The sequence below is a fragment of the Etheostoma spectabile genome, chromosome 3, assembly GCF_008692095.1.
Source record: "Etheostoma spectabile isolate EspeVRDwgs_2016 chromosome 3, UIUC_Espe_1.0, whole genome shotgun sequence".
Taxonomy (NCBI): Eukaryota; Metazoa; Chordata; class Actinopteri; order Perciformes; family Percidae; genus Etheostoma; species Etheostoma spectabile.
In genome coordinates this window covers 33,758,696-33,784,002 of record NC_045735.1, presented here as the reverse complement: position 1 = coordinate 33,784,002, position 25,307 = coordinate 33,758,696, and the positions used below count along the sequence as shown (strand labels likewise).

Below are 25,307 nucleotides of genomic sequence, written 5' to 3'. Positions count from 1 at the left end.
TTGATTCTAGTCTACTAATCAGCTCTAAACCTAAACTGAATTATAACTCATTTGAACGTCTTGTTCTTAGTCTTTCAAACCCAAGTTGGAATTCACTGCAACCAGTTCTATTTGTTATAGTGTACCGAGCACCTGGCCCATACTCTGAATTCTTATCTGAATTTGCAGAGTTTTTGTCAAACTTAGTGCTAAAAACGGACAAAGTTCTTATTGTAGGGGATTTTAATATTCATGTGGACGATGAGAATGATAGCCTTAGCACTGCGTTTATCTCTCTTTTAGATTCTATTGGCTTATCTCAAAGTGTACATAAACCAACTCACCATTTTAACCACACCCTCGATCTTGTTCTGGTGTATGGTGTTGAAATTGAACATTTAATAGTGTTCCCACAGAATCCCTTTTTATCTGACCACTGTTTGATAACTTTTGAGTTCATACTGCTGAACTACACGCCATTGGGCAAAACCTTTTACACAAGATGTATATCTGATAGTGCTGTAGCTAAATTTAAGGATGTGATTCCATTAGCATTTAACTCATTACCAAGTCCCAAAGTAACGGAGGACTCCTATGCTAATTTCAGTCCCTCCCAAATCGATCATTTTGTTGATAGTGCAGCAGGCTCGCTGCGAACGACACTCAACTCTGTTGCCCCTCTAAAAAAGAATATAATAAAACAAAGACGGTTAGCTCCATGGTATAACACTGAAACTCGCAAATTAAAGCAAATATCACGGAAACTTGAGAAGATTTGGCGTTCCACCAAATTGGAAAATTCTCGTTTAATCTGGCAAGATAGTCTTAAAACGTATAGGAAGGCCCTCCGTAATGCCAGAGCAGCGTACTACTCGTCATTAATAGAGGAAAATAGGAACAACCCCAGGTTTCTTTTCAGCACTGTAGCCAGGCTAACGGAAGGTCACAGCTCTACTGAGCCAAGTATTCCCATAGCTCTTAGTAGTAACGACTTTATGAGATTCTTCAATGATAAAATTATAACTATTAGAAGCAAAATTCACCAAGACTTGCCTTTAACTGGCACTGACTTATCTCTAAACTTAGGAACTTCAGAAACAGCTGTAAAACCAGATATATGTTTTGACTGCTTTGCTTCACTTGATCTTTATCAATTTAATTCAATTATTTCTTTATCTAAACCATCAACCTGCCTCTTAGATGCCATCCCAACTAGGCTACTTAAAGAAGTTTTAACATTAGTCAACACTTCTCTACTAGATATAACCAATCTATCTTTATTAACAGGCTATGTACCAGAGCACTTTAAAGTAGCTGTAATTAAACCTCTTCTGAAAAAGCCCAACCTTGATCCAGATGTTTTAGCCAACTATAGACCTATATCCAACCTTCCATTTCTCTCTAAGATTCTTGAGAAAGCAGTCGCCAAACAGCTGTGTGACTTTCTGCATAGCAACAGCTTATTTGAGGATTTTCAGTCAGGATTTAGAGTTAATCATAGCACAGAGACAGCACTTGTGAAAATTACTAATGACCTCCTAATTGCATCAGACAAAGGACTTATCTCTGTACTTGTGTTATTAGATCTTAGTGCTGCATTTGATACCATTGACCATCAAATCTTATTACAGAGATTTGAACATTTAATTGGCATTAAAGGGACTGCTTTAAGCTGGTTTAAGTCTTATTTATCAGATCAATCTCAGTTTGTTCATGTTATCGATGAATCCTCTGTGCACGCCAAAGTTAGTCATGGAGTCCCACAAGGATCTGTGCTCGGTCCAATCCTGTTCACTTTATATATGCTTCCTTTAGGCAATATTATGAGGAAACACTCCATAAACTTTCATTGTTATGCAGATGATACTCAATTATATTAATCGATAAAGCCGGATGAAACTAATCAGTTAGCTAAACTTCAAATGTGCCTTCAGGATATTAAAACCTGGATGACCTGTAATTTTCTAATGTTAAGCTCAGATAAAAAGTTATTGCTCTGGGGCCCAAGCACCTCCGTGACGTAACAGGGTTACTTGTGGTTCCTCGAGTCTCTAAAAGTAGAACGGGAGCCAGAGCGTTCAGTTATCAGGCTCCTCTCCTGTGGAACCAGGTTCCAGTTGGGGTTACAAGCATATAATAAACTAAAGGGAGACTTGGCATACAGCCCGATCCGGTTGGGGAGAGTTCTAGCCTGACCAGGCTCCTCTCTTTACCCTGTCTCTCTTGGTTATGCTTTGATAAAGCTTATAGTTAGGGCATAGAATTGAATATTGTTAGGGAGTGAGGAGTCGCAGCGTCCGCCTAACCCGGCCCACCTGCTTCTCGTCATAGTTGTCAGATTTATCTATCATATAATCAAGCATATAATAAAACTAAAGGGAGACTTGGCATACAGCCCGATCCGGTTGGGGAGAGTTCTTGCCCAACCAGGCTCCTCTCTTTACACTGTCTCTCTTGGTTTTGCTGTAATAGTTTTAGACAGCTGGGGACTTCCTTTGACACACTGAGTTCCTCTCTCCTCTATCTTCCTATCTTTTCATTTATGTGCATCCATGTCCCAGAAATGCGTGTTACTAACCTAGCTCTGGGGAGTCATTCCCCGGAATCCTTATGTTCTTTTTTCCCCAGCATGTTCCCTCGGATCAGGGATGCTCCAAAATCATGGTAGCAGCTGTCGCCATGGTCCCGCTACACGGTCTGCGGTGCCATGTTCATCTGCTACACTCTGCAGTGCCAAGCTACATCCTGCTGTGCCTTGTAATGCTGCACAGTGCCCTGCTATGCCATGAACTATTACAAAGAACTGCTACAAACTACTATTTTTTCTATTTTTGTTATTTCCACTAACCCCAACCGCCCCGTCAAGAGCCTGGGTCTGTCCGAGGTTTCTGCCTAAAAGGAAGTTTTTCCTCGCCACTGTCGCACTGTTGCTTGCTCTGGAGGAAACTACTAGAACTGTTGGGTCCTTGTACATTTTGGATTATGATTTGGATTGGATTATGTGTAAAGTGTCTTGAGATAACTCTTGTTATGAATTGATAATATAAATAAAATTGAATTAAAATTGAATTGATGGTTTATGTCCAGAGGAAAAATAGTACCAGTACAGGTTGGGACATTTTAACACTCCAGTATCAAATGTAAGATAAAGAAGAGAGACAAACTCAAGGGCATTTCTTGTTCCAAATAAATTTCCTAAATAATGAGTTAATCTTCGAAAACAATCCAACAGGTGGGGCCAAAGGGATATTTTGGAATAGATACATGAATTTAGGCAAAGTATTCATCTTAGTATATTTATCCTTCCTATCAATGAAATTGGTAAAGGTAGCCATCTCTCTAACTCTTTAGATGTTGATTCCATTAGAGCATTGTAGTTTGTAGAAATTATATATTCTAGTATTCTAGTTGGGGAACTATTTTAATACCCAAATATGTAAAGCTGGATGTTAATTTCAAGGTAAAAAAATGTGATGTAGTTAGACAGTTATTTTTATTGAGCAACATTAACGATGACTTTGATGTGTTCACTTTATATCCAGAGATATTTCCGAACTGATTAATCAGCTCTAGAAGTGCTGGTATAGAGGCGTTTAACTGTTTTAAGAACAGCACAACATCGTCTGCGAATAAAGCTATTTTATGTTCCTTGCCACCCATTGTTATCCCTTGTATGTGAGTGCTAGACCTTACGGCTATTGCTAGCGGTTTGATAGCCAAAATGAATAAATTGGGGACAATGGCGAGCCTTGAGGGCAACCCCTTGTAATATTAAATGGCTCAGAGATCACCTCATTGGTTAAAACTTCAGCCGCGGGATTGGAGTGTAATAGCTTTATCCAATGCAGAAAGGAGCTACAAAATCCAAATTTCACAATAACATCAAAGAGATAAGCCCATTCAACTCTTTCGAAAGTTTTCTCTGCATCAACCAAGAGAAGAGCCGTATCCTTTTCCTCTTTTTGACTATGCAAAATATTTAGGACACGTCTTACGTTATGAAATACCTGTCTGCTCTTAATGAACCCATTTTGATCATCCCCCACATTGCCCGGGAGCACGGTCTCTAACCTTCTTGCCAAAATTATACATAGTATTTTGGTATCTGTATTTATTAGGCTTATAGGTTGCATATTTTCACACTTTGTGTTTGGTTTTCCTGGTTTTGGTAAAAGGATGATCAAGGCTTCTCTCATAGAAGTAGGAAAACAGTTACCATCATAACATTCTTTATGCATATAAAGGAGTGGCCTAACCAGTTTATATGGGAAATATTTATATATGTCAATAGGCAGGCCTCAGGTTTTACCACCTTTTAATGTAGTTATAGCCTCCATAATTTCAGCTGCAGTAAGCTCGCAATCTAACTTAATTTTTAGTTCCTCAGGTATTTTGGGAATGTTAAGATTATCAAAAACAATCGAGTGGGTCTCAGTCGTTGCCATATGTTCAGAGCGATATAGCTTTTCGTTTTGCTTTTTCGTAAACGCTTTTATTAATTTCCATTGGGTCTATAGTTATATTTCCATTTTCATCCTCAATACTAGTAATTGCTCTTTCTGATTCCTGTTGTTTTATACGCCAAGCAAGTAGCCTGCCTGGTTTCTCTCCCTGATCGTAAAGTTGTTGCTTTAATCTTAATAAATTGGCCGCTGCTTTTTCATGAGTTATTTCATTATCTTGGGTCCTTAACAATCTTAAAATCTTTTAAAACATTATCGGTATTTTGGCTTGCTTGTAAACTCTTTTCCTCTAGTAAACGAGTTTTGATTTCAAGGGCTTTAGTTTTCTCCTGTTTCTCCTTTGTTTTTCTGCTCTTATAGCTTATAATTTGTCCTTGTATAAAGGCCTTAAAGACTTCCCATCTAATTGTAGCTAATGTTTTGGTGGTGTTGTGTTCAAAATAGTAATCAACCTGTTTCCCTAAGAACTCAAGAAATCTTTTGTCTTGCATCCAGTGTACCTGAAATCTCCATTTAGTACGATAATGAACAAGGTTTGGTTCTACATATGTCAAAGATACAAGAGCGTGATCTGATATTAAAATACTACTGTATTGACAATTTCTGATACAGGAAATAAGTTCAGCTGATACCAAAAAGTAGTCTATTCTTGAGTTTCCTTTAGAAGTGCTCGACCAGCATGAGTGTTCCCTTTTTCGTGGGTTCTGAGCCCTCCATATATCCACCAGGTTAATTTCCTTTATAAAATGTCGTAAAGTTTTCCTAGACCTTATATAAGTGTTGTCGGTACCAGATGACCGGTCCTTAGTGGGCTGCAAGACACAATTTAGGTCACCTGCCACAATGTGTCTTCCAGGCATTGTGGAGATTCTCAAGAATAAGTCACTATAAAAATCTGCGTTATCATCGTTTGGTCCATACACATTAACCAGATTAATTTTAGTTGACAGAATCTTTCCCTGTACAATCAAAAATTGGCCATTGGGGTCTTTAGTTATTAGTTTATCTATGCACAAAGGAATGGACTTATGTATCAAAATGATGACTCCTCTGGAATTAGAAAAGTAAGCTGAAGACAGTACCTGACCTGGCCATCTCAGTTTAATTTTGATTGTCTTGTCATCTAGCATGTGCGTTTCCTGTAGGAACACAATTTTGTCTCTTAGCTGTTTAATTCTACCTGCTACTTGTTTTATTTTAGTAAGTTTACGTAGGCCTCTACAATTCCAGGAGACACATTCAACCAAAAGATCTGTCATTTGTTATAATATAGTGATTAACCTTGAGAGGGGTAAATCACCTTAATGCAAGCACAGCAATAAAAAAACTATAAAAGGGTACCATTTTGAATATAGCCAAAACGAAAAAGAAGAGAGCGACTCACCCAAAACCCAAGCCTGACACACTAGAACATACAAGCTCCCCCCAAACCCCTAAATAACTTCCCTCCTCTATCGGGAATAGGTCCACGCTATACTGTAGAACTATTCTCTTGTAAACCAAAGCTCAGCCCAATTGCATATCTATACCAAAAATATCCAGATAAACTATTTTAACTATACACATGAGACAGACTGTGCACCATATTACATTGACGTAGCTATCATCACTCACTTGGAAAGCAACTAATTGCACTTCAGACAAAACACAATAAAAAATAAAAGCAAAGCTTTAAACAGGGATTATTAAAACATTACACTTGTACCTTAAGAGAATCAAGTTCCTGGTGGAACTTTGGCTAGCTGTTATCCGATGCGCTCTCTCCAAAATTGGTGGCGCTATCTTCAAAGTATCCGCTATCCATTTTTCCATAAAGGAGCAGGTGTTATTGCCTTTTAATTTCTCGGGTATGCCCAGTTCATGCAAGTTTTTACGTCTACTCCTCCCTTCTAAATCGTTGACTTTGTTAGTGAGGTTTTTTGTCTTTCTGTTTCTTTCAGGGTTTGTATCTCGTCTTCTGCCGTAGATATCCGCGTTTCGGCCTCCATGATACGCCCGCTGCAGTCTTTAATGTCCGTTTGGACACTTCTTATTTCCTTCAGTACACCGTCACTTTTTATGTTAAAGTCTTATTTAAATGAGTTTATGGCAAGCATGATGTCCTTTGTTGAAGGATTATCAAAGTTTATGACTCGTTCAGTTAGCACGACTCCTCTTCAGCTAGCTCCTGACATATCTCCTGGCCTTTATGCTTGGAATTTTCCATCGTCTTCTTCTCCTTAGCCACTTTTTTTTGGCATGTTTGAAGTAGTTTACTCTTGCGTTTGCAACTGTGTGTCTTTATATATCCTAACTCTGGAATATAATGCAGGATTTCTTAAAAAGCAATTGAGCACAAGGAAACGCATCTGCTCACCGTGCCGCCATAACCGTAAGTCTATAAATAACATTTTAGTTTATATGCAAGCATTCACACAGATTTAGATAGGCCTACTCTTTTCATTGCTGGTTTTTGGAGTTCGCTGTGCAGGCCATGTTGGGATAGGCTTAACGTGAAAAAGCTTAATGTGGTTGAATGTACCTAAACAATGATCAATGATCCCCAGTAGACAGATTATGGAGGAATCATGTCCCTGGACTGGATCAGGATTTTGATTGGGACAATGTGTAGGTCTATATCAAATTTGCCTCTCAAAATCCTGACCACCAGCAGATTCATCATAATTTCATAAACATGACCTACCTGACCCCTCGCAACCTGCATGTTATGAAAATTATCAATTAAAAATTATCAATGACCCTTGTGTACATTAAAAACCACTGGCACTTTCCTCCACATGGTGTGGGAGTGCCCTCCCGTTGCTCGTTTTTGGCTAGGTATGGCCGCTAAAGTGACGGCAATCAAATTGGAGACCGTGCCCATGACCATACCAGTGTTATTATTAAATGATCTTTCGGCACTTCCGAGTCCCTGAATGTACAAAACGTGCAATGTTAGCAGGTTTAATAGCTGCTAAGAAAATGATCGCAGTACGCTGGAAGCCCCCTCACACTTTGACCATCAGACAATGGGTTCAATATCATCATAATCAATATGTCTATATTAATTATTCCTCAAGTCCCTTTTGTACTTTGTTTTTGTCTATTTGTTATTACGGTTTGTTTTAGCCGCCGTTTGATTGATGACCACTATTTGTTTTGTGTTTGAAAGAAAATGTAAAAGATTTTCAGCCATGTAGATAAACTCTCCAGCACAGTTGTAGGTGATTGAGACTGGATGAGCAGACAGTTTTTGACCATGTTGTATCGTGTCATGTAGAATGTACCCGTTGTTTGTTTGTTGAAATAAATCGTAAATTGCAAGCAAAAGAGTGTGGTAAAAAGTGAGTGCATGCGTCCAACTAGCTATTCCCAGTCTAGCAATCCCTTGGCGACTATTGAGTACCAAAACACAGAATTGAACTACTATTTAACTATGAGACATTTTCACAGGTTATGAAACAATTTCAACAATCAATTTAATACTGATAGATGGCAGCACAGCCCATAAATTGCATCCTCGACTCTTCCACTTGCTTCCATTCCTTCCGAGGAAGAGGCAACGAGCAAATGTGATTTAGAGGGATAAGACATCCTTTCCTCTGAAGCGTCACGTGAATATGTCAGCTGTTTGGGCTTAGTTAGCAACTCCTTCAGCTGCACAGCTTCCAGGAAGGCTACTCTTGTGTAGCCTTTTCTATAGCTCCTCCATGATCCCTCCTCGATGCTCGCTCCTTGGGGCAGAAACTGGAGCTTTGAGAAGGCCTTCACAGAGGAGAAAGAGATCAACTTCCAGTTCAGCCGAGGGCTGAGGAGTCGAGGAGCTGTCAAATAAGGGCCAAGAGATTCAGACAAGGCTTTCTCAATGGGTCCTGGGTGTATTCACACCAGTACTTAGAGCTGTCCACTTATCATCCAATCACTCAGATCGGATTTTAAGACCAGGTCAAAACTGGGATTCAGTACACCCCTCTTCACCCTCCAGCTCTCTCTTACCAACCCAACATGTCAATGGATAGCATTTCATCACAACCTCCACAAGACCTCCTGCATTGTCCCAGTGACAAAGAAAGCACGTCCTAGCAGTCTCAATGACTAAAGACTGGTGGCACTCATGTCACACGTTACAAAGACCTTTGAGAGGCTAGTTCTGCAGCACCCTGTTATCTGCTTTTTCAGGACCGAAAGTCGGAGTGGAGGTTGTCATCATCTTCCTGACACAAAGAAACTTTTCCTTCCTGGAGAAACAGGAAGCACTGGGAGAGTTTTGTTATTTAACTTCTCCGTTGATTTCACCATCCAGCCCTGCCTTCTAAGTTATAAGCTTCAAGAGATGCAACTGCACCCTGACACTGCATCTTGATCTTTGGACTACCTCACTGGCCGAACACAGTATGTCAGATTTGATGGCTGTTTGTTGGACAGTAATATAGTATTAAGAGCAATGGCCAATGAGGATCACACAATCACAATGCAAATGATTACATTATCACATTTTGTGAAACAAAAGAACAATCCCCCCTCAGCATTTACTGTATATTTGTGTCAATTTGTTCTGTGTAGTATGTCTTCCAGTTGAACAGTCTACACACAACTTGCCATCTGTTCGTGTCATCTGATCGTGTCTATACCAACCTATACAAATAATACAATTTAGAAACGTTATGTATTCATACACAACATTCCTGCAATTATTATAACTTATAGTGTACACATAGGACTCATGTGCGGAGACACAACATTTATGGTCTGACAGAAAGTGTGATTAATTTCACTTTCATTTCTGATATTTTACACATATGGCAGGATGATACTGTACCTTACCTTAATGTGATTATAAGTAAATGTAAGTCAATATTGGCATGCAATTGAGTTTGTGTTAGTGTTTTCACATAATTAATATTCACAAAAATGACATTCCTGATTTAACTATAGCATATAAAGCATGGGACTTCCGTATTAGCACAAAACTTTTATACTGACAGAAAGTGGGATTAGTTCCACTTTCATTTCTGATATTTTACACACATTAAAGAATGAATACATACCTTAGTATGATTATAAGTGACTATAAACATTTGTGAGTGAATACTGGCCTACGAAGGAGTTTCTATGTCCCATTCATTGTCTTAGTTTGCTATACAGCCATTATTCAAATGCATAATTTCGGCTGCGGAGAACAGGTGGAGGAAAAACATTTTTTGTGAAAAACAAAACCAATATATTTGGTTTTCTAAACATGATTCTATTGTAGAATATAGGATGTGCGGTTTAACATGTAGTAAAGGAGAATGATGGCCAATTTTTGCGTTAATCTTTTTTTTTATTATTATTATTTTTGGGGCATTTTTAGGCCTTTATTTGACAGGACAACTGAAGACTTGGGGGGGGGACGACATGAAGCAAAGGGTCGTAGGTCGGAGTCAAACCCAAGCCCGCTACGTCGAGGAAAAAACCTCTATACATGGGCGCCCATGTAAATGTCTGATGAACTTGAACAGGGCCCTTGCGTGACAACAATATGCGTTTTAAACTAAGCAAGCACCGTTAAAAGAGAGCCGCTTCACTATACATTTGATAATGTTTCATTACAGAGTTCTTTGTTGGTTTGTGTTTGTTTCGTGGTGGAAAATGAATGTTAACAAAATTGGTGCAATGCGCCATGATGTAGGTCCCCTTTAAGGCTAGGCTAATGTTAGAAGTCGCTCTAGTATAGGATTATACCATTTTCCCCTCCAATATCTGATCCAGTTAGGACAGATATTAATAATGAGTATTGGATCATAGTACTGACCAGCCATGGCTGACCAGCTCCGTTGCCTGCCTCAAAACCCTTCTGTCTGGACTACCCCATCCACAAGGATCACTACATCCTAAGGTCATCTAAGGGGATCAGGTAGGTAAAACTAATCCTGCTGGAGGACTTTAATGCCAGGGTTGGAAGGAACAACAATCTTTGGAGACACACAATTTGGTTGTAAAGTCTATGCTAATTTAGATCTCCAAGATCTGCATAAAGACAGTACAGTGGAACATTTGCCTTTAAAAGAGCGAATAACCTAATACTGAGATTAAACTACATTCTCGGTTATATTTTTACTGAATAACGCGATCCATAAACAGAAACATAACTCTTGCAGCACACATGAACAGATGAGCAAGAATATCTTAAAATAAAACATAAAATAGCATCCTCGTGAATTAGCCTATTGTTGCATTCATAAATCCTACATTACATAGTCCCGTATCCAGAAGACATCAGACTTACTTATTGATGCATGCGTACAGTAGTGTTCACAAACTTAGTCCAATGAGTGGAGAAAGGACACCTTTTCTCTCTAGCTCAAGACCGCTGTGTCCAAGCTGAGGTGCAGAGCATGACCTTACCACATGCTGATACGTTACTAGGCCAAGTAGAGCGAGCTACTAACTGACAGGGAGAGAGAGACTCATTGGCCGTGAGACACACGCATTTGACTGGTTTCACACGCTCACACGCAACACCCCCGATTTCTCACGCTGAAGTGTCAACCCGGTCGGTCAAATATCTGAAAGATGAGTTTATCTATAGATCTACCTGTTGAGCCACTCGTGATCGACTAGTTGTGCTTTCAGAGACTGTGAGGGGGTTCAAGAGCGTTCCCTGTCTGTGACTTTTTTGAAATGTCGCAAACTGAGAACATTTTTTTCACGAGCCATCCCAGGTGCATTTCCCTGGCATCAGGTATGTGCTCTGAGTATTACAGACCCGTCCGTCGTTTTGTGTCAACTCTCTCTGTAACAATAGAGGTGAGCAGCGCGGCTGGTAAGTGTAGCAACTTCAGTTCATTTTAGTGGACTCGCTCTGCTGTGGACAGTGACGTGTTGCATCCGTGTAGACCTCCGATGAAGAGCAGCGTACAGCCTCCTCTAAACTTTGTCAGAGACCCAAATGTGCAACGGTCTGAGTGACATACTACCAAATCAGCGGAGCAATGACATGCACAGCAGACTATATTATAACTCTCCAAATCTTGGACAACAAAGATGGTAGGAGTTATATTTTTAATGTGCACCAAGTTGTAAACATGAGCAGAAATCTATTTAAACACATCTGAGCTATATCAAGTCCAGGGGTTTATAAATTCATTCAAATTAATTAACTTCCCCAAAAAAAACACCTGAGGGCCTTATTTTCTGATATTTTCAATTGTTTCCAGCATACATTGCATGGGGCGGCTGTGGCTCAGTGGTAGAGCGGTTGCCTGCCAATCGGAAGGTTGGTGGTTCGATCCGCCGCTGCAGTCATTGTCGAAGAGTCCTTGGGCAAGACACTGAACCCCGAGTTGCCCCCGGTGCTGCGCATCGGAGTGTGAATGTGTATGAATGTTTATCTGATGAGCAGGTGGCACCTTGTACAGCAGTCCCGGCCACAGTGTATGAATGTGTGTGAATGGTGAATGTTTCCTGTAGATGTAAAAGCGCTTTGAGCAGTTGTTAAGACTGGAAAAGCGCTATATAAATACAGCACATTTACATTTACATTGATGTAGGAATAGTACATACAGTCACTGTGTAATTCTCAAAATTGTACTGTATCTCTAGTCACAAAATCTGGAATCAAAACCTATGCCTAGGCCAGCTGTGACTGGTCAAGATTTCGTGCCAGCACCAGGGGGGGGCAGATACTGGGAAACGTTGGGCCACTATTGTGCTTCTCTAACCTCTGTGCATCTTAAATGTAACTGTAAATAATTAATTCAATGTTTCATAAAATGAACAAATAGTCTTAATAAAAGTAAATACAGTAAGTGGCGCACAGAGGATGAGGGCCAAACATTACTGAGCCTTGGCACAAAGGTTAAAGGATTAGAATTTATGTAAATCAGTTACATTTCTCATTCTTTAGAATTGCAGTGGTCTTAGTTAATCCCTCTGGTAGAACAACATTAATTTAACTTTGGGTCCCTGGTCCCTAAACTGAAAACTGTGTGTGTGTGTGGGGTTGTCAAGAGAGATTGGGAGAAGGAAATTTGTGTGAGGTGGACCTGTTAACCACAGACCCAAATCTTTTCAGCTGTTGCTGCTGTTGCTGCTGACATACAGTGGTGTGAAAAACTGTTTGCCCCCTTCCTCATTTCCTGTTCCTTTGCATGTTTGTCACACTTAAGTGTGTCGGAACATCAAACAAATTTAAACAATAGTCAAGGACAACACAAGTAAACACAAAATGCAATTTGTAAATGAAGGTGTTTATTATTAAAGGTGAAAAAAAATCCAAACCATCATGGCCTGTGTGAAAAAGTGATTGCCTCCCTTGTTAAAACATACTATAACCGTGGTTGTCCACACCCGAGTTCAATTTCTCTAGCCACACCCAGGCCTGATTATTGCCACGCCTGTTCACAATCAAGGCATCACTTAAATAGGAGCTGCTTGACACAGTAAGGTCCACCAGCAGATCCTTAAAAGCTACACATCATGCCGAGACCCAAAGAAATTCAGGAACAATTGAGAAAGAAAGTAATTGAGATCTATCAGTCTGGAAAGGGTTATAAAGCCATTTCCAAAGCTTTGGGAATCCAGCGAACCACAGTGAGAGCCATTATCCACAAATGGCGAAGACATGGAACGGAACAGTGGTGAACCTTCCCAGGAGTGGCCGGCCGCCCAAAATTACCCCAAGAGCGCAGCGACAACTCATCCAAGAGGTCACAAAAGACCCCACAACAACGTCCAAAGAACTGCAGGCCTCACTTGCCTCAGTTAAGGTCAGCGTTCATGCCTCCACCATCAGAAAAAAGACTGGGCAAAAATGGCCTGCATGGCAGAGTTCCAAGGAGAAAACCACTGCTGAGCAAAAAGAACATCAAAGCTCGTCTCAATTTCTCCACAACACATCTTGATGATCCCCAAGACTTTTGGGACAACATTCTGTGGACCGATGAGACAAAAGTGGAACTCTTTGGAAGGTGTGTGTCCAAGTATATCTGGCGTAGAAGGAACACTGCATTTCATAAAAAGAACATTATACCAACAGTAAAATATGGTGGTGGTAGTGTGATGGTCTGGGGCTGTTTTGCTGCTTCAGGACCTGGAAGACTTGCCGTGATAAAAGGAACTATGAATTCTGCTGTCTACCAAGAGATCCTGAAGGAGAATGTCCGACCATCTGTTCGTGTACTCAAGCTGAAACGAACTTGGGTTCTGCAGCAGGACAATGATCCTAAACACACCAGCAAGTCCACCACCAAATGGCTGAAGAAAAACAAAATGAAGACTTTGGAGTGGCCTAGCCAAAGTCCTGACCTGAATCCTATTGAGATGTTGTGGTATGACCTTAAAAAGGCCGTTCATGCTCGAAAACCCTCTAATGGAACTGAATTAGGACAATTCTGCAAAGATGAGTGGGCCAAAATTCCTCCAGGACGCTGTAAAAGCCTCATTCCACGTTATTGCAAACGCTTGGTTGCAGTTGTTGCTGCTAAGGGTGGCCCAACCAGTTATTAGGTTTAGGGGGCAATCACTTTTTCACGCAGGGCCATGATGGTTTGGATTTCTTTTCACCTTTAATAATAAACACCTTCATTTACAAATTGCATTTTGTGTTTACTTGTGTTGTCCTTGACTATTGTTTAAATTGGTTTGATGTTCCGAAACACTTAAGTGTGACAAACATGCAAAGGAACAGGTAATGAGGAAGGGGGCAAACACTTTTTCACACCACTGTATGCTGCACTGTCTCTTCGTGTAGCTCATTATGTTTGGCACATTGTCTGGGTCACTTTTTATTTCACAATACAATGTGTAATCAAGTGATGACTGATTAACATTAATTAATACCTGTTGATACTACAACAATGCAAAGGCTCTTAATCCTAGAGTTTAGCACATATCATGTAAGACTTGATTTCTCCATTTTTTTGCACAAAACTCTCCAGAAAGTGCCATTCAATGGTTTATTTTCAAAAAACTTGTCTGGGGGGGAATAACCCCAAACCCCCCTAGGGAGCGCCCCCCATCCCCCCACACATAACAAATCCCAATTTAAACCCTGAAGGATAATGAGGCGGAAAGAGCCAAAGAAATTGCTTTGTACGCGGCAAATATGGGTTGGCCCCACCAAATCTCACTCCAAGGTTTTTGGAAAAGTTGGCAGCTCTGGAGACTGTATCACTAAAGCAAATCCACTCTGCTCAAAGCGGTGGTCTTTTTCACAAATAGGTTGCACATAAGGGGAAAAAAGTAGCTTCCACTTAAGGGGCCCTATTTTGCACCATGCAAGTGTCTTTGCTAGTTTAAGACTGACGCAGTTGTCAATTTCCTGTCCAGCGCCCGCGACTAGGATCAGTGTGTGTCTGACGGGGTGAGGGGTGTGGCATCACTATGGTGGCTCTCCATTGTGATGTCGGTCAACCATCATGATCACAACCCTAATGCACACATATTGATGTAGACGATGAAATAAAGTATCATGCAACCCTACCAAGATTTATTACTTGACCTTGTCTATGAAAGGCAAATAACAAAAATTGCAATGAGCACTATAGAGAGGGACCAAAATCAAATAATAGTATCAGAACAAGACTGTACATATGGATTTAGAAAAATGTACCTTTTGAAAACACTGTCACACATGTCCTTGAAAACCTCAGTGCAGCCTATAAGTAAGCCTGACAGTAAGCTGTCTAAACCCAAATAAGTATTATAAGAACTGTAATGTTTTTTAGTTCACACAACATCAAACTATGGGGATGTGTGAGGAGACCTTGTGTCCTCATGGGTATATAGTGTGTATTTGTATGTGTTTTACCTTGTCGTAGAAAACGCGCATTGTGTCCAGAGTGTGGAGGTTTTGCTCCAGCAGGGCTGTTCCAGCAGAGTACAGGTTGACTTCATCCAGCTGCAGCACAGCTACTGCCACCCAGAACAGAGCTTTGTGCATGGGAGACTCCTGCAACAACACAGGGTGGGCTTGTATGGACAGTAACTGATACACAGTGTGACCACTTGAAAAAAGCAAGTGAAGGTTGTGCTGTTATTGTCAACAACATACAGTAAATAAAAAACAAATTAAAAAAATGTCAATAGAGAGATAAACAGAGAATCAAACTAAATGGTAAACGGACTGCATTTAAATAGCACTTTTCTAGTCTTAAAATACATTTGTGTACATATTGTGTTTTGTTGAATTTCTCCCATCTAGCTGTGAAATTATATATGACAGCCAATTGAATATAAATTTCTTGTCTTTCCCATTCCAAGCGTGTTTCAACTGCTACGGTGGCCAAACAAGAAATTTGCACACACTGTTCTAGCCACTCCAATATTAACTCTGGTCTTGTTGCTTTGCCTGTCAAGTTGTCGTTTTAATTATGGCGGCCATCATTTGAGCGACTCGCCTGTATGTATTCTGAATGATTCTAAATGGCAGATTTAACTCTTGCGAGAATAATTTGATTAGTTGGTGGTATTAATTACACATGAATGAGCCCATATTTGTGAACAAACATAGGATTTTTTGCTAAGAATGAACTCAAAAACCTACACAGTGTGGGTTTAACAACCACTCAAAGCGCTTTACGCAATACAGGCACCAGTCACACACATTTAAACCCTGGTGGCCGAGGCTGCCATGCAATGTGCCACCAGTCAGGTAAACATTCATGTACACGTCAAATAATGCAACAAGGAGCAATTTGGGGTTCAGTATCTTGACCTAGAACTTGCACTTTGACATGTAGAGATGCAGGGGCAAGGGATCGGACCAACCCAGAAACGCCCACAATGCCAAGACTCTGATCATTTAACTAATTTAAAACTTTATGAAATACAAAAATAAACGTGATATTTGATTTAGCGATTTAGATATTGCACTTTAGATTAGTCTATATCCACGACGTTCCCCTTCCAGGATTGCTCTGTTGCTGCCGGATTTTACTCTTTTCGGCCAGATGTTGGGTACCTTCGGCTTTTATTGTGTTGGAATTTTAAACTCGGGTTGATTTATGAGGACTATGGTTAACTGCTCCTCAAATCTCTGCAGTGTAAATCCAGACAGCTGGCTAGGCTATCTGTCCAATCTGAGTATTCTGTTGCATGACTAAAACAATTTTTGAATGCAACATATTCCACCAAATTCAAGTTCAAGGCTATTTTGCAGCCGCACAGTGACTCTGACTGGTGCTTTGTACCACCCATCATGATTGTAATTGCTTTAAAAAAATGCCAATAAACCACAGCAGGTTTTTCTCCCATCCAGGAACGCTGAACGCTGTGTGGATTAGACAGACCCTCCTCAGCAGTGCTGTGGAGAAAGGTCTGACAAACTAAAACCTTAACTCAGAAAAATGAGAAAGGAAACTGTCACACAGCCTGTGCTTATGTAAATTAAAAAAAATGCATTTTGCTGTGGATGGAAGTGGATCTACTACAATGGTTGTATACCTTGCTGAGTAGAGGTTGCAGCTTCGTCAGAGCGATGACCGTGGCCTCTATTAATACTTGACTGTTGTAATTGTCCGGCCCTTTCAGACAGCTCTCCAGTCCCTGTGATAAAGAGGGGAGTGCAAAGAGGATTAAGTGGAAGGGACTGGCTGAGGTGGGACATGATTAGCTGTTACAAATACAAATCCAAGCAATTCATTCATTTATTTATTATTTATTTGATTAGGACAATGCACATTAATGAACATTTCTGTAAATGCGCCAGTGTTAGCCAATTGGCTAGTTTTCATGTACATGATAATTTATTAAAACCTCACGAAGAAAACGTTTGATCAAAATATGTTGTAATATTTTTAACAATCCTAATATAAAGCCCTAAAGGTTAATTTTTAGGGGTATACTTTCATAATGTTTAATTTATGTAAGTTGTTACCACTAGCACTCTGCAGCATTTGTATTTATTTTTTAGAATTATTCTGTACAGTAATACTTGTTTTAGTTAGGGCAGTATTTATGAACCAGTGCAACGTAATCTTGTTTATATGTGCACTCTGTATGTACAGTTGATGGCAATAAAAGCTATCTATCTACCTACCTACCTACCTACCTACCTACTAAATGCAAAATGGTGCTGTGTCGTGCGGCAGCCTGTTGCAGCAGCTCCTGATTGTATGTGTATTTTGTGTGTTTTTAGTCACTTTATTTAAAATTTTTATTTTTAAAAAGCCTGTACGTTTTGGAACTTTTCTTTAAGTTTTATTTTTACTTTGGTTGTCTTTTGTAACTGAATGTTACGCACAAGGCAGCGGGGCTATTGTTTATGCACGCGATCAGCTGTGTGGACCTGTGCTGCCGCCGGGGACCAATCCTGAAATCCAGAAGGAACTACAAAGGAGACGCCGGGGTTGCAGAGGAGGAATAAAATGTAAGGAAAAAAGGAGAAAACATAAGCCTGCCGTCCCAGCGATCATTATGGGGAATGTACGGTCTCTGGAGAATAAGAAGGACGAACTTGCAGCGCTCATCAAAACCCAGAGGGAGTTCCGCGAGTGCAGCTTACTGTGCTTTACCGAGCTTAGGGAAGTACAGCACAGACTGCGGGATAAACTGAGGGAGCGTAAAAACCCCGACTGCAGAAGGAGTACCGGGAATGAAGCCTCATGTGCTTCATCCGAGACATGGCTGTGTGAACTTTCTCCCGACACACACGTCACCCTGGATGATTTTAAACTTTTGCGAGCGGACAGGAAAGCTGTTAGCATGCGGCCATACTACCTCCTGAGGGAGTTCTCAAAGGTTATTGCTGTGACATCCCCCCCTCGGCGGTCGCTGCGGCAGCTACAGATCAAGTTCACACTGTTGTGTCTCAACTTCAAAACCAGCACCCCATTCCCTTCTCCTCATCTCCGGGGACTTCAATCATGCTTCCCTGTCCTCTGCTCTCCCCACCTTCACCCAGTATATTAAATGCCACACCAGGGGTGTCACAACTCTGGATTTACTGTATACAAACATCAAAAATGCATACACCTCATCCCCCCTCCCCCCTCTCGGATGCTAAGATCACAACCTCGTAGGGCTGTACGATTATGGCCAAAATGATAATCACAATTATTTTTATCAAAATTTTGATCGCGATTATTCTCACGATTATTTGTTGATTTTAGCCAAAACAAATTTTATTGTCACGTAGGCTATTTATAACTGCGAGAGGGAGTGTGATGGACGCTACTCACAGAGAGACAGCTGACTCATTATGAACGGGTCCAGCACGGGTCGAATGGCGGATAAACACGTCCTGTGTATGAAACGTCTGTATCGTCACTGCGCTGCATTTTTATGAACTATGATATTCTGGCCATGGGTCTCTTGCCCAGGTCCAGGTCCAGGTCCAGCAGCTCCGTCTCCCGCTGTTACTCTACCAACTCAAGTTAGTTGCATTCAATAACTTCTTCTGTGTTCTTTGCTGTGGCGGCCGCGGTAGCAAACTTACCCGCGGAAACACTGGTACAAATACAGGTTTGCCTCTCATATTTAACAATATAAGGCTGTGTTAATAAAAAATTAAAACTGTAAACAAATGTCAGAAGTGTGGACCGCCGCTGTGTGGCCGGGCGCGGAGTAAGAGGAGAGACCCCACACAGGCACGGCTTTACATAAGAAATGGGTCATGTAACGTTAAATTAAACCATATCCATATAAACAGCATTGCAGCGGATGCGAGGACATTAGCACCGGTGCATCCTAGAGGAGCTAACAGCTAACAGACGCCAGTAGCACCGACTAGCACTGCTCACTGCTGTTGTCTGAAAAACAACAGACGGGACAAATGTTTCGTTTACTGGCAAACTGGTAAACCTTGAGACCGACATATAAACGACTGCTATCTGTTGAGTTTTCCTCCTGTTACTCTGTCCACTGTGACTGTCTACATCTAGAAACTAAGCTGCGAGGTGCAGGGACAACTGGCTGGCTCATGAGAAGACGGGTTTACGGAGCGGTAGATGCGCTATCCAAAAAACCCGGCGCGTTCTATGAAATGACGCTTTAAAAAAAATAATCGCTCGATCGCGCAAATTTGATCGTGGAAAGTCAAAATCGTGATCGCAATTAAAATTCGATTAATTGTGCAGCCCTACAACCTCATCCATCTGGTCACAGACTACTCCCCTGTGGTGACCAAACAATAACCTGTGAAGAGGCTTGAATCTGAGGAGCTCAGTGATAGGCTCAGAGACTGCTTTGAAACTACAAACTGGGAAGCACTCTGCCACTCTGCCACCTTCAACGACCCTCATCAACAATGAGCCCACCAGCGCACTCCTCCCCCCTCGGCCCCGCTCATCAGTTCGCCACCCCCCTCCCTGAGACTCTCACCTCCCACCATCCCAGTCATTCTCCACCCCCTTCTCCATAACAGATGATCAGGTGAAAAGTCAACTGAAGAAGATCAAGGCAAGGAAGGTCCCGGGCCCGGACGGCATCAGCTTAAGTCTCCTCAGGAACTGTGCTGACCAGCTCTGTGGTGTGTTCAGGCACTTATTCAACCTGAGCCTGAGCCTGTGCAGTCCCGGTACCAAAGTCACCGCACCCCAGGGAGCCAAACCACTTCAAGCCTGTTGCACTGACTTCTCACCTGATGAAGACCATGGAGAGGGTCATCCTGCGTCACCTTTGACTCCTGGTGGCCACACAGCTAGACCCCCTGCAGTTTGCTTACCAGCCTGGGATTGGGGTGAACGACACAGTAATCTACCTGATGCACAGATCGCTGCTCCACCTGGAGGACAGCGAGAGCACTTTGAGAGTCATGTTTTTCGACTTCTACAGTGCTTTTAAAACCATCCAGCCTTTGCTGCTCAAAGTGAAGATGGAGAGTGCCGGAGTGGACCAACACCTGGCTGCATGGACTATCTCACTAACAGACCACATTATGTGAGGCTCCATCACTGTGTGTCTGACGTGGTGCACTGCAGCACAGGTGCCCCTCAGAGTACAGTGCTCTCCCCCTTCCTTTTCACCCTCTATACCTCAGACTACACACACAACACCATCCACTGCCACATTCAGAAGTTCTCCGATGACACAGCCGTTGTTGGTTGTGTTTCTGAGGGGAACGACCTGGAATACAGAACGGTCATCAGGGACTTTGTCAGCTGGTGTGAGCTCAACCAGCTTCAGCTCAACCAGCTTCAGCTCAACACCAACAAGACAAAGGAGACGATCGTTAACTTTATGTGGAAAAGATCCCATTTCTCACAGGTGAGCATCCAGGGATTGGACATTGAGGTAGTGGAGAGCTACAAATTCCTGGGTGTTCACCTAAACAATAAACTGAATTGGACTGACAACACCCATGCACTCTACAAGAAGGGCCACAGTCGCCTCCATCTGCTGAGGAGACTCAGGTCCTTTGGAGTGTGCAGGACTCTCCTCAGGACTTTTTATGACTCTGTGGTGGCCTCTGCCATCCTTTATGCTGTGGTCTGCTGGAGGGGGGGCAGCTCGGACTGGGACAGGAGCAGACTCAATAGACTGATCAGGAGAGCGAGCTCTGTCCTGGACTGTCCTCTGGACCCCATTGAGAAAGTAGGGGAGAGGAGGATGTTAGCTAAGCAAGATTAACAGCACTGCTGTTTACAAGAAGGGGATGAGCAGACTATTTCCTGAGGAAGCTGAGATCCTTCAACGTGTGCAGCAGAATGTTTGAGATGTTCTACCAGTCTGTTGTGGCCAGCACTCTGTTATCCTCCGCCATCTGCTGGGGCAGCAACATCGGAGCCAGCGACACAAACAGACTGAACGAACTGATCAGGAAGGCTGGCTCCGTGATCGGCTGCAAACAGGACATGTTTGAAGCTGTGGTGGAGAGGAGGTCTCTGGACAAACTGTTATCTATCATGGATAACCCAGACCACCCTCTCCAGCCCCCACTGGTCCAACAGAGGAGCAGATTCTCTAAGAGGCTCCGACTGCTTCGATGTCGCACGGACCGCTACAGGAAATCATTACTACCACAGGCAATAAAACTCTTTAACATGTCATCACTGGGTGCTAGATAAGACTTTAAGACAAAACAATACTGCACTAAGTGCAACCTGCACAATTGGTTTATTTACATTTTAGCATACATTTAGCATATTATTAAAGCAGTTGCACATTTTGTTTTCCTATCTTGTATATATTCAAATACTTGTTCTTATATTTTATTCCTATTATTATTATTATTTCACGTATATTGTATGTATGTATATATACAATTACTTTAATTTAAATGTACTTTATTTGCATGTCATATGTGTTGTAGCCTAACTTGCCAACAGCACCGCCTTCTATTGATTTTTAATGAACTGAAACACATTAATGGTATAGGTTTGGCAGAAGAAGTCATATGAATAAATGTGCACTCTCACCCGGTCTATGCTGAGCAGAGGGCTGGCTTTGCTGAGGATTCGGATGATCTGTTTGATCTGGCAATGGCTCACCCTCTTACTGATGCAGCCAAACACCACCAGCGCTCTCGGCTGGAGAGATGGGTTGTACTGGAATGCAAACCTGAAATCCAAATACACATTGTTGCACACTGCAAATTCATGTTATTCAACACTGATGCTTCAAAAAAGGGACAGGAGGTGCATACTTCTGTGCGAGCTCTGTCCACTGGTCTAACCACTTGCAGGCTGGGATGTCCCTCATACAAGCCTGAAGAAAAGAAAACAGAGCAAACAAACTAAAATAAACTGACAAATCTATGACTCTGAGAATGGACAAACCGGTGTAGACTTCAATGCAAGTTGTGTGATGGATAGATTTGGCAGATCTATTACAAATAAGTTGTCAACATGTAGGGAAATCTGGACTCTAAAATCCTATCAGGTCAAGAACACAGAACATTACATTTGTTTAGTAACCTTCCACACAAAAAGATGTGCTAATCAACCGTCTAAATATCAGCAAATGGTTTTATATTGATAATAAATGTTAGTAAATATTGCTGCATCTAGTCTTGTTCTACTTATGTCATTGTTTTGTTCTATATACAGATTGGACATTTTTATGATACAATTTTCCATCATGTCTCCCAACTTTTGCTGGGATCTTTGGATTTTCCTATGTGAAATAACTGCACTGGTGGGACAGAGAAGGAATGAAAACTTAAGCTTAATTTCTCAGCTGACCTCCATGATCTCCAGTAAGGCCTCAGTGACAGTCTCCAAGGAAGACAGGGCAAATGTCTCCCTCTCGTAGGAGCCTGGTGAGAAGGAGCGGTCTCTGTAGCTGGAGCGGAAGGCGATGACCGCAGCTGACTTGACTTTGCTGATGCCAAACAGCAGGTAGAACTTGGGCAGGGAGAACTCAGTCAGGCTTAGCCTCAGTACCTGCTTTGTCTCCTCTGAAATCATTTAAGACACATTTATTTTGATAGGAAATAAACTCTGGCTTGAGTATTCCTAGCTTTCAAATTGCTCTCAAATTAGTTATCTACACCATTCCAAATGTAAGATTGTTGAATTTAACCCTTGTGTTGTCCTCATGGATCAAAAACGGACAAATATTTGAAATTTGTGTCCCTTTTTCCGACTTTTTTGTTTTTAGTTTTCACTAACACCACATTACTACCACTAGTTTTCCTGTACTTTTTGGAATTCATGGTCAATCACCTTCTTTTAAATAGAATCATACCTAGTATTTGAGTTAAAAAAGCAGAAATGATGAATAATTTTGACTAATAGTTAAGATCAGAGGAATGTACAGATGAGTTTAGTCAAGAATGAAAGTGATCAATTATATTTGCAAAGAGCATTATATGGAATTTTTGTGGTATTTGGTTAAAAAGAAACCCATATTTCAGATATAGATTTTTTAAAGGGGTCAAATTTGACCCAAGACAACAGGAGGGTTAACATATTTCTTGTCCATAGTAAGACCTCACCACTGAAGTTGAGTTGCGAGCAGGTGCAGAGGGAGTGAATGATGTTGATAACCAAACCGTGGGTGGAGGCCCTAAGGGACAGCGGCCCGGTAGCTACCAGCAGAGTCACCACGTGGAACAGGTATGGCAGGTGTGCTGCAACATCCAGGGAATTGTTGAAGGATAACATGAGCATGTAGCGTGCCAAAATGGCAATGTCGTCCCACATCAGGTGCTGCTCCAGTGTGGGCGTCGGCGACAGGCACGTCTTGTCTATGATCTTACACATCCGACCAATAACCTGCCACAAAGAATAGGAGAAGACCAACATTGACACACTACAAACAAGAACCGAACTTGTCATATAATTATCAAAACTGATGATCACTGTTGGGAAAATAAAACCATACTTGGCCAATAGTTAAGCCTTTCTTGATATCAATCAATTCTATGCAGGAAGCTATGACGACATATCTGATACAGTAACATTACAATACATCTAGGTGATTCAGAATCAAAACATTGACAATAACAGGTAAAATATAGAGCCCAAAAGATAAAGGATTTTTAAGGCCAATACCAATCCAAATATTTGGTTATTTAAAAATCCGATATTCCAGTATGTTGGCTGATATATATTTAAAAAAGAATACAAAAATGCGTAAGATAAACAGATTTCTCATAAAATCTCATAAACCATAAATAACTAGTTATTAGTAGTAGTTAAGTTATAGTTATTAGTTATTTATTAGTTCTCACTAAAATAATGATAACAGAGGAACATCAAAATATATTAAGTTCTAATAAATAAAATGTGTAAAAATACAAACTTAAGATATAAAACTTAAAGTCCTTTGAACAAAAACACACAAAAATCAGTGTTGCCCTCTCGTCACCTGCCTCTTGTTACCTAATTATCCTGTGTATTTAATGTCTGTGATTCCCTTGTGCCTTGTCAGATCCTTTTGCCTGTTTTCCCAGTTTGCTGATGTCCTGCCTGTTTGCCCTTGCCTCGTCATCGTGCTCTGTGTTCCCTACCGTTTCCCTGTGGGCGGTGTTTCCCTGGATGTCCGTTTTTTACCTTGGACTTTTTTGTGAAGTTTCCAGCCTTTGTGCTCTGGCTTTTTGTTTTTCCCTGGCTCCCCGTACTCCTGTTGTGTTTTGCACTTTGCACAATAAACCTATCAAACTTACTACCTGTCACTCAGCGTTTGGGTCCTCCTTCCAACAGTTGACCGTCCGTTTTCATTTAATTTTTGAAATATTAATTTAACAGAATCATTAATTTGTTATTATAAATGTTTCAGATGAATGAATATTTAAAAGAATAACATTTATAATGCCGGCAATGTCAATACCAATAGTTTGGAAAATGCCTAATATTGGCCCGAGAGATATTTTGGATGCAACATTGTTCCAGAACTGTCAAACAGGAGAGCAATCCCAGATCATGTGAAGATATGTACCTTAAGCTTTTAGTGGGGAAATGTGCATAAAGGGCTGTTAATTTTTTTTCTGTGATGCATTTTTACAGGGGTGAGATATGTCCTATGAATGAAATTGTAGTGCATGGTAAATAACTTCCGAATAGGATGGCTGGGCAGAGCCCTCTGCCAGGGGACACCGTATGCCTTGAGTGCTGATCTTAACTGAAGGTAAAAGAAAAAAGAGGAATGTGGTCAATTGAATGCGTTTTGTAAGTCAAACTTAGCTGAGTACAGGTAAATGGGGCAAGGCAGCTTCAGTGTGTCACCATCCAACTTGTTAACCTTATCTATCTGGTTATTGCTCAGCTCCCAACGGCAAATTTTCTTGACATGGTTGGTTTGGAAAGTGTGTGTGTGTGTGTGTGTGTGTGTGTGTGTGTGTGTGTGTGTGTGTGTGTGTGTGTGTGTGTGTGTGTGTGTGTGTGTGCGTGCGTGTATATATACGGTATGGGCACGATAAACAAATAAAGTTAATGCTAATTGTGTTACCTTCAATATGCTAGTGTTAGGGGCGTAATATGTCATACATACACACATACACGGTTTATGTTCACGGTCATA

General features: G+C 41.2%; 1 protein-coding gene across 3 annotated transcripts in view; it reads right to left on the bottom strand.

Moving 5' to 3' along the window:
• Positions 1-25,307, bottom strand: part of nf1a (neurofibromin 1a) — a 256,060-nt gene that overhangs the window by 48,974 nt on the left and 181,779 nt on the right. For all 3 annotated transcript variants that reach the window (XM_032506717.1, XM_032506735.1, XM_032506726.1), the window contains 6 exons: positions 23,281-23,560; positions 22,526-22,740; positions 21,988-22,049; positions 21,761-21,902; positions 16,848-16,949; positions 15,214-15,354 (listed from right to left, as the gene is read on the bottom strand). In XM_032506717.1, the coding sequence (XP_032362608.1) occupies positions 15,214-15,354; positions 16,848-16,949; positions 21,761-21,902; positions 21,988-22,049; positions 22,526-22,740; positions 23,281-23,560 (942 nt within the window). The remainder of the gene's footprint in view (positions 1-15,213; positions 15,355-16,847; positions 16,950-21,760; positions 21,903-21,987; positions 22,050-22,525; positions 22,741-23,280; positions 23,561-25,307) is intronic.